Source organism: Pristiophorus japonicus, chromosome 17, assembly GCF_044704955.1.
Source record: "Pristiophorus japonicus isolate sPriJap1 chromosome 17, sPriJap1.hap1, whole genome shotgun sequence".
Classification (NCBI taxonomy): Eukaryota; Metazoa; Chordata; class Chondrichthyes; family Pristiophoridae; genus Pristiophorus; species Pristiophorus japonicus.
The window spans coordinates 109172635-109196516 of record NC_091993.1 but is presented as its reverse complement, the minus strand read 5'-3'; the positions used below and the strand labels follow the sequence as shown (position 1 = coordinate 109196516).

The following is a 23882-nucleotide window of genomic DNA, read 5'->3' as shown; positions in this document are numbered from 1 at the left end:
GCAGAGACCCACAAAACATTTGCGGTCAAATTAGTATCGTTATTGCAATAGTACTTGCTTGGACTGTTATCTTTATCATCTATAAAATCAATGCTAATTTCCTCCCTCCCTCTTCCCCCACGCGCTCCTCGCAACTCCTTCAGCCCCGTCCCCATTGCATCCGTTGCCACCTCATCGGAACAGACCCATCGGTCCGCGCCCTGATTGGTTACAAGGCCAGGTGGGCCCTGATCCGCCCATTGGTCGGAGCAACTGTCACTCAGTCCAGACCAAGTGCTCCCAGCCCCCGACCCCGCCCCAGGACAGAAAAAAAACTGGCTAATGGTTTTTCTTTTAACTAAATATTTTAATTGTTAAGATGTGTTCTCATCAACTGAAAATGTGGGAAGATTGCATTTGTAAATATTAATAGCAAATTTACAGTTGATTTTGTACTTAATCAAAATGACTTGCGGCATTGATTGTACAAGATTAGTTTTTATTGACCTCTTGAAGTATAGCTTCAGCTTTCCTGATGAGGAATCACCATTTGTCCAAACTTAAATCAACTTTATCACAGATTTTGGTGAAAATAATACAGAAAGGGAAAAAGGCAGCATTGAGATAAAGGATATCATGCATGGATACTTCCACAATACACCAATCTTATCCAAATTTACACTAAATTACATTTTGATCTTTATCCAAAATAGAACACTTAAATAAAAATGTTTCATTTGATGTCAAACTCACTATACAAATCAAAGTACAGATTAGATACAAAGCAATCTCCTCCTTCCCCCTCTCCCATTTGGTAAATAAATTTCCATTGTGATTTTTAAAGTTATACAATATAAAGATCACAAGTAGATGATTCTGGCAGATATAGTCACTTAAGGATCATAACAAGTCTAACTTATAACATACACCATTATTTTATGCCATAAAAGTAAGTATTTCATTAAGTATAAAATACTTCAACTTTTACTGTGAGGTTCCGACATGCCATATACACCATGTGAGTTAATAATCATCTATTGGGAAAGTAAATCAAAATAAAGATAATTAAATACTTATTTAATATTTTTACAGGACGTTGTATTTTTATTTGATTAAGTTTTTAAATTGTTTAAGTTTATAAAATATGTGTATGCGGTAATGTAAAAAGTGAGAAAAGACTCAATTAAAATGATAAAAAGTGAATTTTCCTAATACTCCCATAATTGCAATAGCTACAGCATGAGATCAAGGCTGAATCTACATGTTAAAAGATAATGTGCCGGAACCATGCTACAGTATTACATAAATTAAAGGGCTTGTGCATTATACAACACACAGCAAAACAACATTTTGTTTGAAAAAGTACTTCAAAAAGGCATACCTGTTAAAAGCATGTTTTATATAACCATACATACTGTATAAACAAGCTGTTACATGCGATCTATTACTGGCAAAAGGTTTCTTCAGAATGTGTGTCACAAATATAAAGTGTACGTGCGCACCAAGAGCTGCTTTGCTCAAATAAGTTTAGCGGAATTTGGAAGCTAGGAAAGTTGTCCTCAGGCATGTTAAGATCCTCTGGAGTTAACTAGGTGAGATCCATACTTAGTTCATAGTCAGTAGAAAATCTTTTTCGGTAAAAAGAGCAGATCTTCATTTAGTTGTTGGAGGGTAAACCACAGTTATTGGTTGTTTTGTACCAGGCCGGATAGTAAAGGTCCTACCGTAAGATTGTGAAAGCTGTGTATTCTGTGAGCTGGAAAGGAATGGGAAGATTCATAAAATGTCTTCCTTTGCTATGGTACCAATTTAAAACCATAAGACTGCAAATTCAGTAAATATTACAAGGTCAGCTGCATTATTGCATATTCTGCACTCAGTAACTTCATTCTTCCCACTGCACAAGAACAAAGAATACTTTTAATACATGTACCAGGATGTCATTAAAGATTTCCAACATCCTTGGATTAAAAATACCACACAATAATCTACCATTATAATAGAGACAATTGCTGAGCAACCTCAATTATTGGTTGTAGTTATGACTGTTCTGGTCATGTCACTTTCTAGCAATCTCATTGGCTACTGGAGATACTTTCAATAGTCTGCCAGAAGTTCAACAGCTATTATTGAATACTGATGTCAGTAATTGCTCAATGCAGAGACAAAGAACTTTGAAGTAAAAATTTAATTTAATTTACATTTTGTATTAATTAATTAAACGTGATCATTTTAGCCAACATTTCCACAACAACCATCATTGCAGGTGTAAGGTAGAACTTTTAATTTATCAATTCTATTTTAATTTATATAGTTGTGATTTTTCCTTTTCGTTTATACGCAACACAACAGAAGATGAACTACTTAGTAAAAGAGACAGTAATAGAATCAAATAGGTTGGATAAACTGTATGGACTTCCTTGAAATTTGTTCTTAAAAGGGGTTATTCTTTTATTAACTCCAGAACTCACCTTTTAGACCCCCCGTCAGAATGACCGGTGTTTAAATTTTGCACTTTAGACTGCAATTCATTAATAACTTTATTCTTCACTACCAGTTTGTTTGTCGACGGTGCAGGTTCTGCCTGCTGCTTTTCCAGCTTTGGTACACTTTTTCCGTATAAATGGGAAGGAGAACTGTATGAACCTGAAACTTGCTTTGAATTCTGAAATTTTGCAGAACCGCCATTCACAACAACACGGTTGGTAAATGCTTGCTTTTCGGCAATTGGTGGCTTCTGCCAGTCGGAGCTTGTTGTGACAGGAGACGACAAATTGTTTAATGGCAATCTGTTAATGACATAGGAATTTTTATTGATGACGCTGTTATGGTGATTAGATGATAAACGGTCAGCACTCTCATAGTCTGAATTGGCAGCGTGTAGATAGTCAATCCCAGATTCATCACTCACTTTGCTTTCTGGTTGGGAAGAATAATCTCGGTTACTATCAGGGTTAGAAAATTCGAATGGCGGTGGCAAAAATCCGAATGAGAGTTCTTCATTCTCTTCATCACTGAAAAGCGGTGGAGGTGGGATCAGAAGTAAAGACATGTCAACATCTTTTTGAGAGTCTTCTGTTTCTGCAATTCTATGAGATGTTGAGTAGAGTGAAGGATCAGACCATTCAAGCCTCTTTTCAGCACTGTTCAGAGGACTGACTAAATCATTTACATGCTTGTTTCGTGTTGTCATTTCTTGTTCCGCCCATGAGGTCAACGAATTATCCCTGTAATTAACATTTGGTGTGATTTGGAATGTATTTGAATTTGTTGACTTAATGTACCGAGTGCCTCCCAAGGATAAGCTTGCTGGCTCAGAGCCAGCTGTGGGAAATTTTTTTTTGGTGGCATCTCGCTGTTTTGCAGCCAGAAGAAGAGCCAGTGGTGAACGTGGATCTAAATTCTGCTCCGTGGTAGGGAGAGTTTGTTCCGGAAAAGAATCTGGAGTCTCTGCAGTTACTGGGGCTGTTTTGACCAGTCTCTCAACTGGTTTGGAGTACTGAAAATCTGACATAACATTTTCTGAGGAACTCTGGTTTTCAAAATCCCTTGTCAAAGAGGATCTTGTTTTAACCTCAGCTCCGTAGTTCCCATAATCCATTCCTGAATCAATGATGGAAACAGGTGAAGTGGTGAAATTCCGACTGTTGTTTGAATCAGGAGTTTGGTTTGAACTGGTCTGCCGATTATCCATGTTATTGATCCAGTTCTTTTCTTTTTCATCTGCGATAGGATGATCTGTGGAGAAGCCAGAACGTATGGGGTGTATTTCTTGGTTTTGTACTGATTTAGATTGTTGCATCAGTGCGTTGTTCTTGCGAGCTGGCTTTTGTGGTTTAGGTGGAACGGAATCTATCTGCACTTTATTCACACCTGGATAGTCAGTGCGATCATCCGTCACTACGTTTTTGTGCATGGAAGCATTTTGGCCAATTCCACTGGTGTGGTCCATGGAATACTGGTCAGCATCTTTCATGACGATCGTGGATTTGTTTTTATTTTGTCGGTCAGATTCTAATGAGGTGTCTGATTCGTTAATTGATCCTGAAAATCCATATAGCTTGGCTGTTGCTTTCGGATTGAAAGTTGATGCAACCAGAGATTTTGACATCGCTTCAGGAGAATCTGCTGTGTACACAGAACGATTATTTGAAACTGATATTTGTGAAGCCGTAGGAAGGAATCTGGATGAAGGTGGTGCATCTCTTTCAGGTTTTAGACGAATGTTTATATTATGTTGCATTATATCCCTTTGTGGAGGAGGTGGTGGCAATTTTTTAGGACGTTTAACTTGATCAGGTTTTGAAGCATCATCTTGCAGAGGAGAGTAATCATTAGGTGGAAGAAATGGGGGAGGTGGAGGAGGTGCTATTTTTGGAGCAGATAGGGGAGATGTTTTGGGGAATTGACCACTCTTTTGAAGAGATCTTTGAGGTGCCATTATTGGAGGAGGTGGAGGAACCATGTTTGGAGGTGATGAAAAGGTTGTTTCAGGAGGCAGGTAGGCTGTTTGCAGGTTTGGAGTAGGTTTTTGTAGTGATGTCATGTTTGGTGGTGGTGGTGGTGGTGGGGCCACATTTGGAGGTGGTGGAACAGCCACTTCATAAGGCAAATGGGTCATATGTGGATTCTGATGAGTACTGTGTGTTGGAGGTGGTGGAGGAGCCATTGGTGGAGGTGGTGGAATCCAGTCATCCTCTGGCATGGTGAAGTTCTGTCCATAGTTTCCAACATTAGCTTTGTTGTTGCTGTCTTTTACGTTGCTGCCTATGTAATGGAAACAAATAATTAGTTCAAATTTATTTTTGGTGACGACAGAAAAAAAATATTTTTTTTCCAAAGTACTTAAGGAACATGGGATATGTCAAACGTTCTTTTCTTCCAGTCCTGCGGAGGTCCCCTCTCTGACCTTTTTTTCCTGGTATATGATGACTGTGTCAGTGCTGATCCCTGCTTTTGCCCTGAACTGAAAGTTTTCTTCTAACCACTTGGTTTTCTTCTGCCACATTCCTGGGGCACAGCAATCATCTTTTTGTCATGTTTTCCATGCTTCCCTCCTCCTCTGCTTTATATATAATTACATACAATTTACAGTACAGAAACATTCAGCCCAACTGATCTATGCTGAATACTAGCCTCCTCCCACCTTCTTTCATCTAACCCTATCAGCTATTCAACTGTAAACATTTACATCTCCCCTGGACCTAACGTTTGTTTCTTTTCCTGTCCCTTTACCACCCCCTTTTGCCTTGCACCATTATCACTTTTGTCATTTAATCACCCCTGTCTTCCACCCGATCACAGACCTCTTCCTTTTGTTAATCTCCTGTCTCATTTCCACTGGCTCTGTACTTACTTAAAAGCTGTTAATCTTTAACAGCTTCCAGTTCCGATGACATGTCATCGGCCCAACATGTTAACTCAGTTTCTCTCTCCACAGATGCTGTCTGACCTGCTGAACGTTTCCAGCATTCGCAGTATTTTGTTTGTTACAATATCATGATTCTGGTTATTGGCAAACCTGCAACTACTACAGCATCCAGTGCTAATTTAATTACATAGGGACATAAATATTTTTGAATGCCATTCTGCATGGCAAGCTCGCCATTTCCTTGATTGATCTAAAGCCCAGCTTCCGGTCTTCACTACACTTGTCTAGTTCCTCTTTCTCTGTCACAGTTCTGATTGTCTCTTGTATTCATTTATAATACGTGTTTGAATTCCTTTCTCTGGTAGCTTACTCCAAATGTTGGCAGATTTTTCTGTTCCTTCCCTTCCCTCCCAGGCACTGGACAGGAGCAGTGCATCCAAAAAACTTACTGCATCTAAAATTTCTGCTCCTGTCCAGGGCCATTTACATGGCCAGGGACAATCCCAGGCCAGGCCCATCCCTGGTGCCTTGTACTTGGCAGAAGGAACAAGAAAGTCAGGAATAGGTGCAGGCCCGTTGCAGCCATATCGTGCCTAAGAAATAGGCAGCTTCTGGCTGTCGATGGGGATTGGCAGCCAAAAAAAGTCCCTATTCTACTGGAAGGTCCCAGAGAGAAGGTGGTTAATGTTGCCAAAAATCAACCTCTCAATCTTCAATCTTCTCCCTGGACGGGGGTTTTAGGGGCAGGTCCACTATGCTGGTTGGCAGACAGGAAGCAAAGAGTAGGAGTAAATGGGGACTTTTCAGAATGGCAGGCAGTGACTAGTGGGGTACCGCAAGGTTCTGTGCTGGGGCCCCAGCTGTTTACATTGTACATTAATGATTTAGACGAGGGGATTAAAATGTAGTATCTCCAAATTTGCGGATGACACTAAGTTGGGTGGCAGTGTGAGCTGCGAGGAGGATGCTATGAGGCTGCAGAGTGACTTGGATAGGTTAGGTGAGTTGGCAAATGCATGGCAGATGAAGTATAATGTGGATAAATGTGAGGTTATCCACTTTGGTTGTAAAAACAGAGAGACAGACTATTATCTGAATGGTGACAGATTAGGAAAAGGGGAGGTGCAACGAGACCTGGGTGTCATGGTACATCAGTCACTGAAGGTTGGCATGCAGGTACAGCAGGCGGTTAAGGAAGCAAATGGCATGTTGGCCTTCATAGCGAGGGGATTGGAGTACAGGGGCAGGGAGGTGTTACTACAGTTGTACAGGGCCTTGGTGAGGCCACATCTGGAGTATTGTGTACAGTTTTGGTCTCCTAACTTGAAGAAGGACATTCTTGCTATTGAGGGAGTGCAGCAAAGGTTCACCAGATTGATTCCCAGGATGGCGGGACTGACATATCAAGAAAGACTGGATCAACTGGGCTTGTATTCACTGGAGTTCAGAAGAATGAGAGGGGATCTCATAGAAACGTTTAAAATTCTGATGGGTTTTGACAGATTAGATGCAGGAAGAATGTTCCCAATGTTGGGGAAGTCCAGAACCAGGGATCACAGTCTAAAGATAAGGGGTAAGCCATTTAGGACCGAGATGAGGAGAAACTTCTTCACCCAGAGAGTGGTGAACCTGTGGAATTCTCTACCACAGAAAGTTGTTGAGGCCAATTCACTAAATATATTCAAAAAGGAGTTCGATGAAGTCCTTACTACTAGGGGGATCAAGGGGTATGGTGAGAAAGCAGGAATGGGGTACTGAAGTTGCATGTTCAGCCATGAACTCATTGAATGGTGGCGCAGGCTCGAAGGGCCGAATGGCCTACTTCTGCACCTATTTTCTATGCTTCTTTTCTGGGTGTCCCTTGTCAGAGGTGCCTAACTGCCAATTGATCCAGAAAATGAGATGGGAGGCAGGGAATATACATCCCGCCTCATTTAAATGGCTCCATCGGGCCAGCACTTACTGTACACGCAGGCCAAGCTCTTACTGATCCCCCTCCTCCCCCAGGAAAGCCGCAGAAATCTCAGCAAAATGTAAAAAGGATAAAGATCCAAATCACTGGTTTTCTACCCATTTTTCTTCACTTTTGTGTCAGGGTCATTGGCGTTCCCCTGGGGTGGGGGTCAAGCGTCAGAAAACCATCCCATTTGCTTTCAATTTCTGAATGTTTTTAATTACGTCTCCTCAATACTAAAACCTTAATTAGTCCAAACAGTTTGACACAATCCCAATTATTCATTTATTATTAACCTCTCATCATTTTGAAAACCTACTTCCAAATAACTTGGGTTCCCAAGACCGGGAATCACCCGGAATAATCAAGAAGTGGTTCTTTTCCCAGAGAATAGTAGATCTCCGGAACAAGCTTCTGTTTCATGTAGTGGATGCAGACTCGCTGAAGTCCTTGAAGCAAAAGCTGGATCTGTTTCTGGCTGCAGTGGAGATCACCTCTTACAAAAAAGGTAGGTACTGCAGGGAATTCAAGGCCAGAGTGATCTCCTGGACGAGTTTCGATCGCCTAGATGGGTCGGAGAGGAATTTACCAGATTTTTTTCCCCCCCAAATTGGTCAGGGTTTTTGAAATCCGGATGTTTGCCTCTTCCAGGAGATCACATGGTTTCGGGTGGGGTAGTGTGTATATCTTGTGATACACAAGGTATCATAATTGTGTGAGATAGGCTCAATAGACCAAATGTCCATCATTGTTCGTATTCCTAAGCTATGGTCACCAAACAGTATTGTGTGCTTCCATAATCACTTTCATGACTCCAGAATTAGATTAGATTTTTTTTTTTACAATGCTTTTAAGTAAAAACACAAACATTATGCAATTGTTTTACTTTGCACATAACGGGCAAAGATTATTTAATTGGGGAAAACCTGTATTCATGGAGCAAGAGGTTATTTGTTAGCATGGTTACTTCAAATTATATTTATTTGCATCACAAAATTCAATTTAGTTGCATAATGTTCCACATAAATAAAACAGCACGTGAAAATAAATGCTTCGATAAAATATCTCGCCTAGCTACCATTGTGTGAACTTGGTGATGCTTAACTCATTAGATCAAAACAGAAGTCACAACAGGCTCCTCTCTCTCCCTCCACACCCCCCCAACCCCCACCCCCCACCACCTCGAACAAAAAAAGGGACATTGTTGGAGTTTTCAAGTACAAGAACTCTGGGTTCACAAGGATTGTGCAGAACTCTGCCCAAAAGAGAAAAGCACTGTGCACATACAAAAAAAACTAGCTATTTTGCCACCAATTATCTCACCTTCACTTCTCCTTTGCAGGCTACCCTCTGATACCTCATCCAAGCAACTATATTATTAAGTTACAAGCCATGGTAGTGAGCAGCAGCAGTCTATTTGACTTAATACAAAAGCAAAATACTGTGGATGCTGGAAAAAAACACAGAAAATGCTGGAAATCTCAGCAGGTCAGGCAGAATCAGTGGTGATAAAGCAGAGTTAACGTTTCAGGTCGATGACTCATCAGAACTGGAGAATGTTCGAAAAGAACAGATTCTTAAGAAGCACTGAAAAGGGGAGGGGAAGAAAGAATAAATAGGAAGGTCTGTGATAGGGTGGAAGACAGGAGAGATTGGAGAGACAAAATGTATGATGGCCCAAATTGAAATGGTGTTGCCAAGAGTTAGAAAAACATTAGGGTGTGAATTGAGAGATAATGACCAACTGCCATTAGAGACAAGGAGGAAAAGGAAAAGAAAAAGGCTCTGATTTGGGGGGGGGAGGGGGAAGGGGGAAAGAGGGAGAAAGGAGCCAAAGATTGGCAGCGGTTACGCTCTAAAATTTTTGAACTCAATGTTGAGTCCAGAAGGCTATAAAGTGCTGAAACAAAAGATGAGGTGCTGTTCCTCAAGCTTGTGTGGAGCTTCGTTGGAACGGTGTAGGAGACAGAGAACGGAGAGGTCAGAATGGGAATGGAGTGGAGAATTAAAGTGACAGGTGACTGGAAGCTCAGGGTCATACTTGCGGACTGAACAGAGGCTCTCCGCAAAGCGGTCACCCAATCGATGCTTGGTCTCCCCAATGTACAGGAGACCACATCGTGATTAGCGAATACAGTATACTAAATTGAAAGTAGTACAAGTAAATCGCTGTTTCACCTGGGAGTATTTGGGGCACAGGATAGTGGGAATGGATGAAGATAAAAGGGCAGGTGTTGCATCTCCTGCGCTTGCACGGAAAGGTGTCGTGGGAAGGGGAGGGGGTGACTGCGGAATGGACCAGGGTGAAACGGGAGGGAGGGTCCCTTCAGAATGCTGAAGAGGGGAGGGGAGGGGAAGAGGAAGATGTGATTGGTGATGGGATCATGCTGGAGGTGGTGGAAATGGCGGAGGATAATCTGTTCAACTTGGAGGCTGGTGGGGTGAAAGTTGAGGACAAGGGGAACCCTGTCATGGTTCTGAGAGGGAGGGGAAGGGGTGAGAGCAGAAGTGTGGGATATAGAACAGACATGGTTGAGGGCCATGTTAACCACGGTGGAGGGGAATCTTCTGTTGAGAAAAATCATTGACTGCAGGGACAAACTGAGGCAAATCATTTCCTCACCACTCAATATTGAGAGGTACGCTTCACTTGGATAGCATCAGGAAAGAGGCCCCTAGCCTACCGTTCCCTCACTAAACTGGCTGTTGAGCCCATGAAATGTTTTCTTATTTATTGTGTTGTGTTTATTGTTTTAGGAGGGTATTCTCATTGATAGTAATGGGAGCTTGTAAAATCAGATGAAATATGAGGTTTTAAAAAGGTCAAATTAGAACAAGATTGAAAACAAAATAGAAAAAAGCCCAAGAGAAAAGAGTAAGCCCCTGTTAGAATAAAAGAACAGGGAAAATGAAAAAAAAAGTCACATGAATCCTTATCTTATCCAGACGATTACTATTGTCCAAGATCACAGCAATGATTTCTTCAGACTCCTGTAATGTGGTCCTGGGGTATTGCTACTGATAAATCTGTGCTTGCTTTCAATTTCAGTCTTCCCAAATTCATACACTACAGCTCTGTTTTCTCTTAGTCTACAATATTAGGAGTGTTTGGAGAATAGATGGCATACCCCTATTAATAATTCACACAGTCCACAATTCCCAACTTCAAGTCATCTATCCAGAGTTACTAAAGTATTCCAAGTCAACAGGTTGTGCTTTTTAATTTGATACCTGGTTAGTAGCAGGAATTACATAAATTGTATGAATGTAGCAGGAATTACATAAATTGTATGAATGTGTGAGGGAACACCATTAAGTACTAAACCACCTAAAATAATACCAAAATAATAATTCTATGTAACTGCTGAAAATGTAAGAGGTGGAAATAACAGTATTTATAAATGAGACTTTTGGGCCAAAACTTGCGGCCTCACTGGGTCTGTACAAAGTGCGCACGCAGCTGGCGAGGCATTGCAAAAGCCGGCTCTGATTACATGCGATGGGCATGCGCCGAGAACCGGCTTTGGCAATCAGTCAAAATTTCTTTTGGCAGTTCCTATGCATCCCCACAGCAAGGACATCCACGGGGCAGAGATTGGGCTATTTGGCCAACTCTTGCCCAGTGGATGTCCTTCAAACTCTTACATTTACCTGCTTTTAGCAGGCATAAGAATTTTAAAACACAGAAAAATAAAATTTAATCATTCATTTTTATATTAAAAGTCCTGTCCATTAAGGGAAGTTTATTGTTAACCCTATTAAAACACTTTTTAAAAATATTTATTTTTCTAAAATATGTGAGGTATTTTTCTTATTTATTGTGTTGTGTTTATTGTTTTAGGAGGGTATTCTCATTGATAGTAATGGGAGCTTGTAAAATCAGATAGTGATTGGTTGTCCAGGCCCACGTGATCCCAAGATATGTTTACTTGAGCAAATGAAAACCTCCAACCGGAATCCGATGTTCCTGCGGGACCACCAGTTATTTTCGTAGATTTTTTTCGGGTCAGAGGCCTTCATCTGAAGGAAGCCTTCGAACGCAATTTTCCCCCTAAACCAATGCCTTTTCATCACTCTTATTCCCTAATGATGGATTTAATCAAGTCACTTTCAGCAATGCCAAACATTTCAACCAAACATATACCTCCAATTATTGTTGTTCGTGGAATCGTAGGAAAGAATCCTCGGTCTGGCACAGTTGGAGTTGGCACAGCAAGCCTTGGACGTTCATGAAAGGGCTGTAAAGAAAAATTAAAGTCATTAATTTTCTATTTATACATGGAGTGGATGCTCTTCCAGACATGTCTCACTTTAAACATAGACATTTAAAAACTGGACAGTTACCCTTCAACAATCACAGAATAGTTTAAAGGGGAATGGAAATATAGGAGGAATTAATTTTTTTTCATGCATTTCACCGTTTTAGTTTAGAAAATAAAATTGGGCGGGTTAGGTTAAAATGACCCCTATAAAGAGGGGTACATTTTGAAAATGAAAGATTGAGGTGAAGTAAAAATTGGCGTGGAATTTCTGAGCTGTTCTCCCGATCTCCTGCTGGGAGAATCGGTGGAAATCCCAGAGAAACGGCATAAACACTTCTCTGGGGTTTCCACTGAAGTTACGGCAGGTGATTGGGAAAACATTTCAATGTACCTTCGCCACACGGACTGCACCATGTTTAGCATTGAACACAAAATTTAGCCCACAAATAACCTGCAGGAGGCATGAATGAATTGTTTAAGCTCGCTCCACCACTTATGTGAGGTTTATGTTTCATGCCTAAACACCGAATACTCAGTTTATGTTTACAATGGCACATTTAATAACGAGACTTTGTTCTTTCCTGTTTTCTGTGGACAATCACATGACTGAGATTATGGTGATAAATCAAGCAAACTGCATGTTTGGAAACATTTTTGTATCCATTTTATTATTGATAATACTCCGTCTAATTTATACTTGTAGCAATTGTATACATATTAAATCAGATCCCTTCCTTTGTCCTTTTCCCAATTTAATGAGTTGTCTTAGCACAGGCGGCCATTTGGCTTACTCTGCTAGACAGTTTTCTGAAAGAGCCATAAACTTAGTCCCTACCCTTTCCCCATTCTGCCTTACATTTTAATTTTTCAAATATTAATTCACTGGCCTTTTAAAAGCTATTATGACCATTTCTGATCGGATCGAACTGCGCAAAAAGAAAATTCTCCTAACCACTCCTTTCATTATTTTGGTGATTGTCTTAAATTTATTCCTTCATTACCAACTCACCAATTAATAGAAATAATTTTACCGTATTTGCTTATCAAAACTTTTCACTTCTCACTTTCCTATTACAGTTGGGCCACATAAATAAACAATTTACAATATAAAATAAAATCTTCGTATTGCAATTTGTTTTCCGTATAACCAAATGCCTACTTATTTTCTGTGAAACCTCATTTACCATCACAAGATACAACTAAATGTGCCGGATGTTCATTACACTTGCCCATAGACTTTCTATGGGGTTTTTCCCATGGAACTTACTGTAAATTAGAGAGCCAAACAGCTCAGCGCCCTTTACAGAGCATCTGGGACTTGTGTGAACAGGGCAAGCAACTGTGTATTTCCTTAACCAATCAGATTAAAGAATCATTAATGAGCAGTGCAGAGTCCAAACCAGGAAGTGTCAGTTAGAATATTGAATTCAATGTCAAATCAGGTACAGAAAGTGAAATAAAGAGGAGAAAAAATTGGATTGAGAGAGAGAGAGTTAAAGACATGGAATAAAAAGTTCAAAAATTAGCATTTAATTAAAAAAAAAATCTCTAACAATAATTAAAATCTGAGGCAATGAGACTCCACACTTGTAAAAGTAAATTTTCAGTGCCAGTGAGGTTGTTTGGCGAGTTTAGTTCGTATCTATCAGGTATGCTATTCAATGTATTTGAAAGTTAAGTCAGAAGGCGAGATACCATTTATCGCGCAGCTTATGAAGGAGCAGGGCATCCCAGACAGCAACTTTTTGATTTCTGCATTTAACTGCAAATGTGAGGTTGCTGGAAGTTGCTGTCCGATTTCCATGTAAATAACGGCGAGTACTGTTAGCCTCACCATTATTTCCACCACAAAATCCGGCCCAATGTGTTTTAAAGCAGTGGTACCTGTATTAAAAGAAAAATGTTTAAATTTGGCCTGTGCATTGACTGATGTCTTGAAAACTGTTCCAGTTTAACTACTGGAAATCAGCAAAAGTAAAAAAGTCTCCCAATTTTTTTTTCCCCCCATTATGCTGTTCGTTTTGGCTCCTATGAATAGCAGAGACAAGTGTCTCTGGGTCCCAATCAAGAATATGTCAATCTCAAATTGAGATGATAGTTTAGTGTAACTCATCTTACTACTTTTTCTTTCAAACTTTTTGGAACCATTAACTGCTACAGTCCTGCAATACATCTTTCGTGCAAACTTTTGTCAGAAAAACTGTACCCACATTTTCATTTGTGTAAAATCTAAAAGACAAATTTGATATGAATCACCCAATTTTATTTAAGCCAAACCTTAATTGGTTCAGTTCCCTTGAGCGGACACAGGCAGTCATTTTTGACAATAAAAAGGTATATTTTGTTTTGACATTGAGACATTGTAAAAAAAAAAGAGGAACTAAAATCAAACATTACAAAGCCAAGCTTGACAGTTGGCCGCTGCTTCACTTTTGCGGTTCCAGAATCCACAATTGTATTCATTGCTCTGTCACTGGATGCAACAGCTGCCAGAATCTCATCTAGTTTGTCTGTAAGCAAGCACAGATGTCAAACCTCAATTAATGCAATTTCAAAAGAACAAAAAAACCCTCAAATTCTTCTTGTTCAGATAAAACATCAGCTCTTTCGCACCCTCAGTGATTCACACACAAAATAGACTGAGGATAATGATGATGACAACTTGCACTTCCATAGCACCATTAACGTAATAAAATGTCCCGAGGTGTAATTCCAAAAAAGGAAACCAAGCTAATGAAGGAGATATTAGGAGGGCTAACCAAAACCTTGGACAAAAAGGAGGTAGGTTTTTTTTTAAAAAAAGAAGGAGGGTCCTAGAGGAGGAGGGATTTATGGAAGAAATTCCAGAGTGTGGGGCCAATGCGGCTGAAGGCATGGCTTCTAATGGTGGGGAAGGAGCCAGAGTAAGACAGATAGAGAGCTTGGGCAGATTATATAGCTGGAGATGGTTATAGAGATTGGGGGGCGTGGGGGGGGGGGGAAGGCTATGAAGGAATTTACACACAAGGGTGAACATGTTAAATATGAGAAGTAGGTGCTGGCTAGGAAAACATTGGAATGGCCAAGTTCGGAGGTGAAGTAGCTACAGATGAATGTTCCAGCAGCAGTTGTGATTGATAACTCATTCAAATATTTAAATGATTTGCTTGGAACACAAATAGTTTTTATATATTTTTACCTCTTCTGTAAAAAAAAAGGTAGAGTTGAATCAGGCCTTACAGTAACAGCTTCCAGTGCAACCTCTTGCGTCCAGCATGACCCACATCACCAATCTCCTTCTGGAGTTTGCTTCTACCCTCTACATCTCCGCATATAAATATGATCATTCTGAAAAATTCAAACACTGTCTGAAACTCCCACAAGTAGCTGATTATTGGAATGTTTACCCACCCCAAGGATGGTATATTACACTTTTGTGGCCTCCACGCAAATATCGTAAAAGCAAATATTCATCATGGATAATTCAAAGAAAGACTTGTATTAAGACATGTTTAATGCCTTTCTCAACCTCAGGATGTCCCAAAGTGTGTTACAGCCGACAGTCATTTTTGAAGTGTAGTCACTGTTGTAATGTAGGAAGCGCGGCAGCCAATTTGCGCACAGCAAGCTCCCACAAACAATAATGTGATAATGACCAGATAATCTGTTTTAGTGATGTTAATTGAGGGATAAATATTGGCCAGGGCATGGAGGATGACTCCCCTGATCTTCTTTGAAATAGTGTCATGAAATCTTTTATGTCCACCCGAGAGGGCAGATGGAGCCTTGGTTTAACGTCTCATCCATAAGACGGCACCTCAGACACTGCAGCAGCACTTTGCTGCCGCCTGTACTGCACTGAAGTTTCAGCCTAGATTTGTGTGCTCAAGTGTCCTGGAGTGGGAGTTTCTGATTCAGAAGCAAGCGTGTTACCCACTGAGCCACAGGTGACACTAATTCACTCCCATCTACACTGTATAATTTTCCTTGCTCACACAAGTGAAGACCATGTTGTGCTAAGTAACAGAAGAGACTTCCACCAGCTGATCACATGCTTTGTTTAGAACATGGTGATATCACAAAGTCTATTATAAGGGTCATAGTGCTTGTTGGATATTGTTCTGTGATTATCCAATAAGTGGGGCGCTTGCATTTGGGAGAGCTCGGTGTGTCAGTTCTCTCTTCTCGAGTAGGTGCATTCTGCAGTTACAATGAGCTCCATCCAGCATCCAGAGCCAACAAGATTGCACCCAAGCGTGGCAAGTAATTTGGGACTACAGCATGTCCTGAGACTCAGGTGAGTGAGTGAAGGGTGGGTGGGTGTATGTATGCGTGTGGGGAGGGATATGAACAAATGGTTGCAAAGTTATTTTCCTTCTTTAGAAATGTAAAATAGGCCTCGGAACTGGGAGTAGCTAAATAGCCAAGAATAACAACACAGTATTGCAACATCATAACAGCAAATAGTAGTTAGAGCTGATAAAATAAAAGAAAAAAGTAAAAACAAGGATGATGAGGAGAAAAAAGCCAAAATACTACATGAATATTTTCTATCTAGACTTATCTTTTGTTTCTTAACTTGCCCCATTACCATCTCCTTTTGCCTTGCACCATCATCCCTTTTGTCTCTTAACCTCTCTTGCCTTCCATCCTAGCACAGACCTTCCCCTTTTGTTCTTTCCTTCCTTCCCTCACCCCTTTCCCTGCCCCTACACTTGCTTAAAAACCTGTTACATCGCTAATATTTTCCAGTTCTGACGAAGGGTCATCGATCTAAAACGTTAACTCGGTTTCTCTCTACATAGATGCTGCCTGACCCAGAGTGTTTCCAGCATTTTCGGTTTTTATTTCAGATTTCCAGCATCCGCAGTATTTTGCTTTTGTATGAATATTTTCTAAACATGTTCACAAAAGACAACACAAATATGATATCCAATTATTGTTCTTCAAGCATCCAGATTTTTTTTTTTTTTACAGCAGTAAAACAGAATTACAGGTCAAGTTAAAAGACAAATAAATCTACAGGGCCTGACGCTATATATCTAGGAGTGCTGGGCACGATGAGAGGGGAGATTTTTGCACCACCGAATGTCCTTATTGAGTCACTGGGTGATAGTGAGGTGCCAGGACTGAAGAAAATAAATGTAATACATATATTTAGAAAAGGAAGGCAAATCGAATCCAGGCAACTACCGGCTAAGGTCTACAACAGGTAACGTACTGGAAATATTCTGACCGGTAGGCTCAGGCTGCAGAAGTATCCGCATGGAACTAATTGAACAACAAAAGAAATATTCTTTAGAAAGGGAAGATCATGAATAAAAAGCCTTCTTAACTTCTCTGAAGGCATTACCGATAAAGTGCAGCATGGAATTCACCATAATAAAGGATTATTTAGATCTATAATAGACTTTTAATAAGGTTCCATGTGAAAAGCTTCTAATTAAGCTGAAAGCCATGAAAATCCAAATTCAGGTATGGGACTGGATATGAAGTTGGGTAAAGGATAGGAAGCCCATGTACTGGTAAGATGCTTTGTTAGACTGGAGTGAGTGAGTTAAATAGAGTTACATGGGGATCAGACCGTTTCTTATTTTTGTTTGACGAAAGAATGTGCCTAGGACTCTTCTTCAAAAAGTATCATGGATATTTTCGGTCCACCTGAGCAGATAGGGCATTGATTCAACATCTCATCTGAAAGACAGCATTATTGACAATGCACCGTCCATCTGTACTGTGCAGGAGTGTCAACACAGTTGTCACATAGGAAGGCATGTGCCCTTAATCAGCTGCCCCAGATTCTAAACTTTCAACCGTAAACAATCACTAGCAGTGGCTCCAAGGGAAGCTCGGAAGTTTATAAATGGATGGGACTTATATAAAACACACTTTCTCAGCTTAGTGAAAAATTCAAATGAACAAATTTGCAAGAGGAGAACACCAAAACAGACACAACCCACCAAGAAAGCCAGTGTTGTTGAAGAGGCTCAATGGTGACAAAATCTTACACAAGTTTTTAAAAAGCCTAAAATTAAATCAGCGAGATGATCTTGAGGGGGATCGAGGCTGACTGAGTTAAGCTGCACCATGGAGCTGAACAGCTGCGCAACCCAGAAAGCGGGGCGGGGGGGCTCGGATTCAGTGAGTGGAGACTAGGTTAGGAGTGATCTCAGAGGTTCAAGCAAGTATCTGAAGAATTAAGGAAGCTCTAGTTGCAATCTAAAAAAGGTAGGTTTCAAACAGTTCAAAAAGAATTTGTAGATGATATCTGCATTTGCGTTGGTTCCAATCTTCAATTGAAACTGCACAATACAAACTGAGGCATAGCACCTAATAAACAGCTTCATTTGCAACTCTGACATGTCTGACATATTTCTGTTGTGATAAGGATAGTTGATTAACAGGAAACAAACTTTACAAATACACATTATTATTTGCATTAACTAAATCTGTTTTGCATTTGTAGAAAAGCACACAGCCGCTCTGAATCTGTGGAATTCTCTACCACAGAAAGTTGTTGAGGCCAATTCACTAAATATATTCAAAAAGGAGTTAGATGTCGTCCTTACCACTAGGGGGATCAAGGGGTATGGCGAGAAAGCAGGAATGGGGTACTGAAGTTGCATGTTCAGCCATGAACTCATTGAATGGTGGTGCAGGCTCGAAGGGCCGAATGGCCTACACCTGCACCTATTTTCTATGTTTCTATGATAATCAATGGATAACTGTAGAATGCCATTTTTATCCAGTGAGGAATATCATTTAAATCACAAGACTGCTTAAGCCATTCCTTTATGAATGAAATAATAATAACATAACATAATAGGAGCAGGAGTAGGCCATTTGGCTCCTTGAGCCTGCTCTGTCATTCAATAAGATCATGGCTGATCTTCTACCTCAACTCCACTTTCCTGCACTATCCATTTCCTTAATATCCAAAAATCTATCGATCTCCGTCTTGAATGTACTAACGACTGAGTCTCCATAGCCCTCTGGGGTAGAGAATTCCAAAGATTCACCATCAGCTGAATTAAGAAATTTCTCCACATCTCAGTCTTAAATGGTTGACCCCTTAAGACCATGACCCTTGGTTCTGGACTCCCTAGCCAGAGGAAACATCCTCCCTACATCTACGCTATCAAGCCTTATAAGAATTGTGTGTTTCAATGAGAATATAGACCTATTCTACTCAATCTCTCCTCATAGGACAATCCCCCCATCCCAGGAATCAGTCTGGTGAACCTTTGTTGCACTCCTCAATGGCAAGTATATCCTTCCTTAGGTAAGGAGACCAAACTGTACACAATACTCCAGGTGCAGTCTCACTAGGGGCCCTATATAATTGCAGCAAGACGTCTTTACTCTTGTACTCAAATCCTCTTGTAATAAAGGCCATCATACCATTTGCTTTTTTTAATTGCTTGCTGTACCTGCATGTTAACTTTCAGTGATTCGTGTACAAGGACACCCAGGTCCTTCTGAACACCAACATTTCCCAATCTCTCACCATTTAAAAAATACTCTGCTTTTCTATTTTTCCTACCAAAGTGGATAACTTCACATTTTTCCACATTATATTCCATTTGCCATGTTCTTGCCCACTCACTTAGCCTGTCTATATCCCCTTGAAGCCTCTTTGCATCCTCCTCACAAATTACAAAGCTGGGTGAGAATATATCATCAACAAATTTGGATATATTACATTTGGTCCCTTCATCCAAATCATTGATATAGATTGTGAATAGCTGGGGCTCAAGCACTGATCCTTGCAGTACCCCACCAGTTACAGCCTGCCAACCAGAAAATGACACTCTTTTCTGTCCGTTAACCAATCCTCAATCCATGCTAATATATTACCCCCAATCCCATGAGCCCTAAGTTTGTTTAACAACCTCGTGTGTGGCATCTCATTGAATGCCTTCTGAAAATCCAAATACACCACATCCACAGGTTCCCCCTTATCTATTCTGCTAGTTACAAGTTCAAAAACAGATTTATAAGAACATAAGAATTAGGAATAGGAGTAGGCCATCTAGCCCCTCGAGCCTGCTCCGCCATTCAACAAGATCATGGCTGAACTGGCCGTGGACTCAGCTCCACTTACCCGCCCGCTCCCCATAACCCTTAATTCCCTTATTGGTTAAAAATCTATCTATCTGTGATTTGGATACATTCAATGAGCTAGCCTCAACTGCTTCCTTGGGCAGAGAATTCCACAGATTCACAACCCTCTGGGAGAAGAAATTCCTTCTCAACTCGGTTTTAAATTGGCTCCCCCGTATTTTGAGGCTGTGCCCCCTAGTTCTAGTCTCCCCGACCAGTGGAAACAACCTCTCTGCCTCTATCTTGTCTATCCTTTTCATTATTTTAAATGTTTCTATAAGATCATCCCTCATCCTTCTGAACTCCAACGAGTAAAGACCCAGTCTACTCAATTTATCATCATCAGGTAACCCCCCTCATCTCCGGAATCAGCCTAGTGAATCATCTCTGTACCCCCTCCAAAACTAGTATATCCTTCCTTAAGTAAGGTGACCAAAACTGTACGCAGTACTCCAGGTGCGGCCTCACCAATACCCTATACAGTTGCAGCAGGACCTCCCTGCTTTTGTACTCCATCCCTCTCGCAATGAAGGCCAACATTCCATTTGCCTTCCTGATTACCTGCTGCACCTGCAAACTAACTTAATTTGATTTTATGTTTTAAAGTTTCATTTGTTTTAATTGCCAGTGCTTTTAGTGTCCCCCTCCCCTTTTATAGGGGGTACTTGGAAAAAAAATTCGATTCTGTGCCAAAAAAAGTCATTGTAAATGTTGGTGTTTCCCACAGATCGGGGGGCACGGTTTAATGTTTTTCTGTTAACTCCTAAAAGAGTTTCATGCACAAGGACCCCCAGGTCCCTCTGCACCGCAGCATGTTGTAATTTCTCCCCATTCAAATAATATTCCCTTTTACTGTTTCCCCCCCCCCTCCCCCTCCCCCCCACACAAGGTGGATGACCTCACATTTTCCGACATTGTATTACATCTGCCAAACCTTAGCCCATTCGCTTAACCTATCTAAATCTCTTTGCAGCCTCTCTGTGTCCTCTGCACAACCCGATTTGTCAAACATGAACTGATCAGGTGGGCAGAATAGTGGCAAATGGAATTCAATCCGGAGAAGTGTGAGGTAATGCATTTGGGGAGGGCTAACAATGCAAGAGAATACACATTAAATGGTAGGACACTGGGAAGTGTGGAGAAACAAAGGGACCTTGGAGTGCATGTCCACAGATCCCTAAAGGTAGCAGGCCAGGTAGATAAGGTGGTTAAGAAGGCATACAGAATACTTGCCTTTATTAGCTGAGGCATAGAATATAAAGGAGGTAATGCTTGAACTGTATAAAACACTAGTTAGGCCACAGGTAGAGTATGGTCACCACATTACAGAAAAGATGTGATTGCAATTGGGAGGGTACAGAGGAGATTTAGGAGGCTGTTGCTTTGACTGGAGACTTTTAGCTATGAGGAAAGATTGGACAGGCTGAGTTTGTTTTCTTTGGAACAGAGGAGGCCAAGGGGGGACCTTATTGAGATCTATAAAATTATGAGGGGCCTAGAATGAGTGGATAGGAAGGAACTATTTCCCTTAGCAGAGGGGTCAACAACCAGGGGGCATAGATTTAAAGTCATTGGTAGGAGGTTTAGAGTGGATTGGAGGGGAAATTTCTTCACCCAGAGGGTAGTGGGGGGTCTAGAACTCTGCCTAAAAGGGTGGTAGAGGCAGAAACCCTCACCACTTTTAAAAACTACTTTTATGTGCACTTGAAGTGCCGTAACCTACAAGGCTATGGACTAAGAGCTGGAAAGTGGGATTAGGCTGGATAGCTCTGTCGGCCGGCGCGGACACGATGGGCCGAAATGGCCTCCTTCCGTGCTGTAAATTTCAATTATTCTATGAACTGCTGCATTCCTTGTGATGACGGTGCTCCCACAATGCTGTTAGGGAGGGACCTCTATGATTTTGACCCAGCAATGAAGAAAGGACAGCAACATATGTCCAAGTCAAGATGGTGTGATGACCTGGAGGAAAATATTGCCATAATATTGCTGCTCTCGTCATTCTTGATAGTAAAAGGACACAGGAGGTGCTGTCAAAAGAAGGCTGGTGAATTACCGTAGTGCATCTGTAGACGATATATATTGCAGCTACAGTGGTGGTGGAAGGGATAGTTAAGTCCAGTGTCCAGGCATTAATCAAGTGGACTGCTCTGTTCTCAATAATGTTCAGCTCCTTAGTGTTGTTGAGACTGTAGCCAGCCAGGCGAGTATTCCATCACTCTCTTGATTTAAACCTCAATAGATGGTTGAGAGGCATTGAGGGAGCAGAAGGTAAGTCACTCATCACAAAGCAAAATTCAGTTAGCATAAAAAGTAATTAAGTGTAAGGGACTCTAAATGTTCCCACCATCAGATCATCATCATCATCATAGGCAGTCCCTTGGATTCGAGGAAGACTTGCTTCCACTCTTAAAATGAATCCTTAGGTGGCTGAACAGTCCAATATGAGAACCACAGTCCCTGTCACAGGTGGGACAGATAGTCGTTAAGGGTAAGGAAGGGTGGGACAGGTTTGCCGCACGCTCTTTCCGCTGCCTGCGCTTGATTTCTGCATGCTCAGCGCCCTCCCGGATGTACTTCCTCCACTTAGGGCGGTCTTTGGCCAGGGACTCCCAGGTGTCAGTGGGGATGTTGCACTTTATCAGGGAGGCTTTGAGGGTGTCCTTGTAACGTTTTCTCTGCCCACCTTTGGCTTGTTTGCCGTGAAGGAGTTCAGAGTAGAGCGCTTGCTTTGGGAGTCTCGTGTCTGGCATGCGGACAATGTGGCCTGCTCAGCGGAGCTGATCAAGTGTGGTCAGTGCTTCAATGCTGGGGATGTTGGCCTGGTCGATAACGCTAATGTTGGTGCATCTGTCCTTACAGGGCAGCCTCAAATCTATTTCAGATATTTAATTTCCTGATTTTGTTCACTTGGTGGCAGTGTGATTGCTAGGAAAGCTTTTGATGTTTAGCACATGATTTTGTCTAGCATTTGGCTAAAGGGAAGCCAGAATTTTACAAGATTATGCAACAAGCATGTTCTGTTATGGCCATGTATAGAATTAAAATTAGGACCATGAAATGTGTGTCAGTCAAAAACTGAATTTGTTTTTTTAGATTGAGGTAAACAAGAGGTTTGAACAAATTGGCTTCACATTTTTCAAACTGCAATTCTAACTTAAGTCACAAAGAAATGTTTGCATTTACATACTGCATGGTTCAGAAGTACTTGTAAGAAGACTGCAGAATGGCTAATATTAGCATGGTGGGTTTGTGGTACAGTAGTTTTAATCGTTTTTTTTTTAAAGTGTATAGAACATCTCTCAATCAAGTGTGTCCAGATGAGCCAGTGATAGACATATCTCATGATTGACTCTTAGAATGTGGAGCATAGTTCAGTGTCTGTTTGTAAGATTAGGGCGTTTCTCCACTCCAGAGACTTGAGCACATAAATCGAGGCTGACACTCTAGTGCAGTGCTGAGGGAGCGCTGCACTGTAGGAGATACCATCTTTAGGAGATGTAATACCGAGGCCCTGTCTGGTGAACAAAAAAGATCCCATGGCATTATTTTGAAGAAGAGCAGAGGAGTTATCCCCGGTGTCCTGGCCAATATTGATCCCTCAATCAACATCACTAAAACAGATTATCTGGTCATTCTCACATTGCTGTTTGTGGGAGCTTGCTTGTGCGCAAATTGGCTGTCATGTTTCCTACATTACAACAGTGATTACACTTTAAAAATACTTCATTGGCTGGTATGCACTTTGGAACATCCCAAGATCGTGAAAGGTGCTATATAAATGAAAGTCTTGCTTTCTTCTTTCTTTCTCTTTTCATTAGATTTCAGAGGAGACCAGGAAATCACGTTATAAACAAGGGTGAAGGAGAGAGTCAGAATCTACTGTTCCCTTATTTTGTGCGATTTCCCCCAATTGTTAAGTCAACTTTCTCAATTCTGGCTGCTAATGACGCCGAGTGATATGCTGCTCCACAATTCAAACCATGTCATGTGAACTTAGGATAAAATACATTCAACAATTTTCACATCAAACCATATATTTGCCAGAAACTTAAATGTTTGTGTGAAGCAGGATTATTGTAAACCAAACACTGCATCCTGAGATCTAATTTACTGTGTAAAACAACTCAATAAAAGGAACAGGCAGAAGGGGTGGAATTCTATCATTGCTGTAAGATATTCTGAAATGGCCTCCATGTGCATTCATTGAGGCAACATGTCCGGACCGGGGTCA

The 23882-nt window shown here is 41.0% G+C and overlaps 1 protein-coding gene across 2 annotated transcripts in view; it reads right to left on the bottom strand.

Moving 5' to 3' along the window:
• Positions 1-480: 480 nt before the first annotated feature.
• LOC139228265 (SH3 and multiple ankyrin repeat domains protein 2-like) overlaps positions 481-23882 on the bottom strand; it is a 57812-nt gene continuing 34410 nt past the window's right edge. Inside the window, exons 2-5 of one of the 2 annotated variants that reach the window (XM_070859445.1) lie at positions 13964-14076; positions 11449-11542; positions 2451-4746; positions 481-1735 (exon numbers count right to left, since the gene is read on the bottom strand). In XM_070859445.1, coding sequence (XP_070715546.1) covers positions 1633-1735; positions 2451-4746; positions 11449-11542; positions 13964-14076 — 2606 coding nt within the window. In that variant the 3' untranslated portion in view covers positions 481-1632. The remainder of the gene's footprint in view (positions 1736-2450; positions 4747-11448; positions 11543-13963; positions 14077-23882) is intronic. The other variant, XM_070859447.1, reaches the window with a different exon arrangement.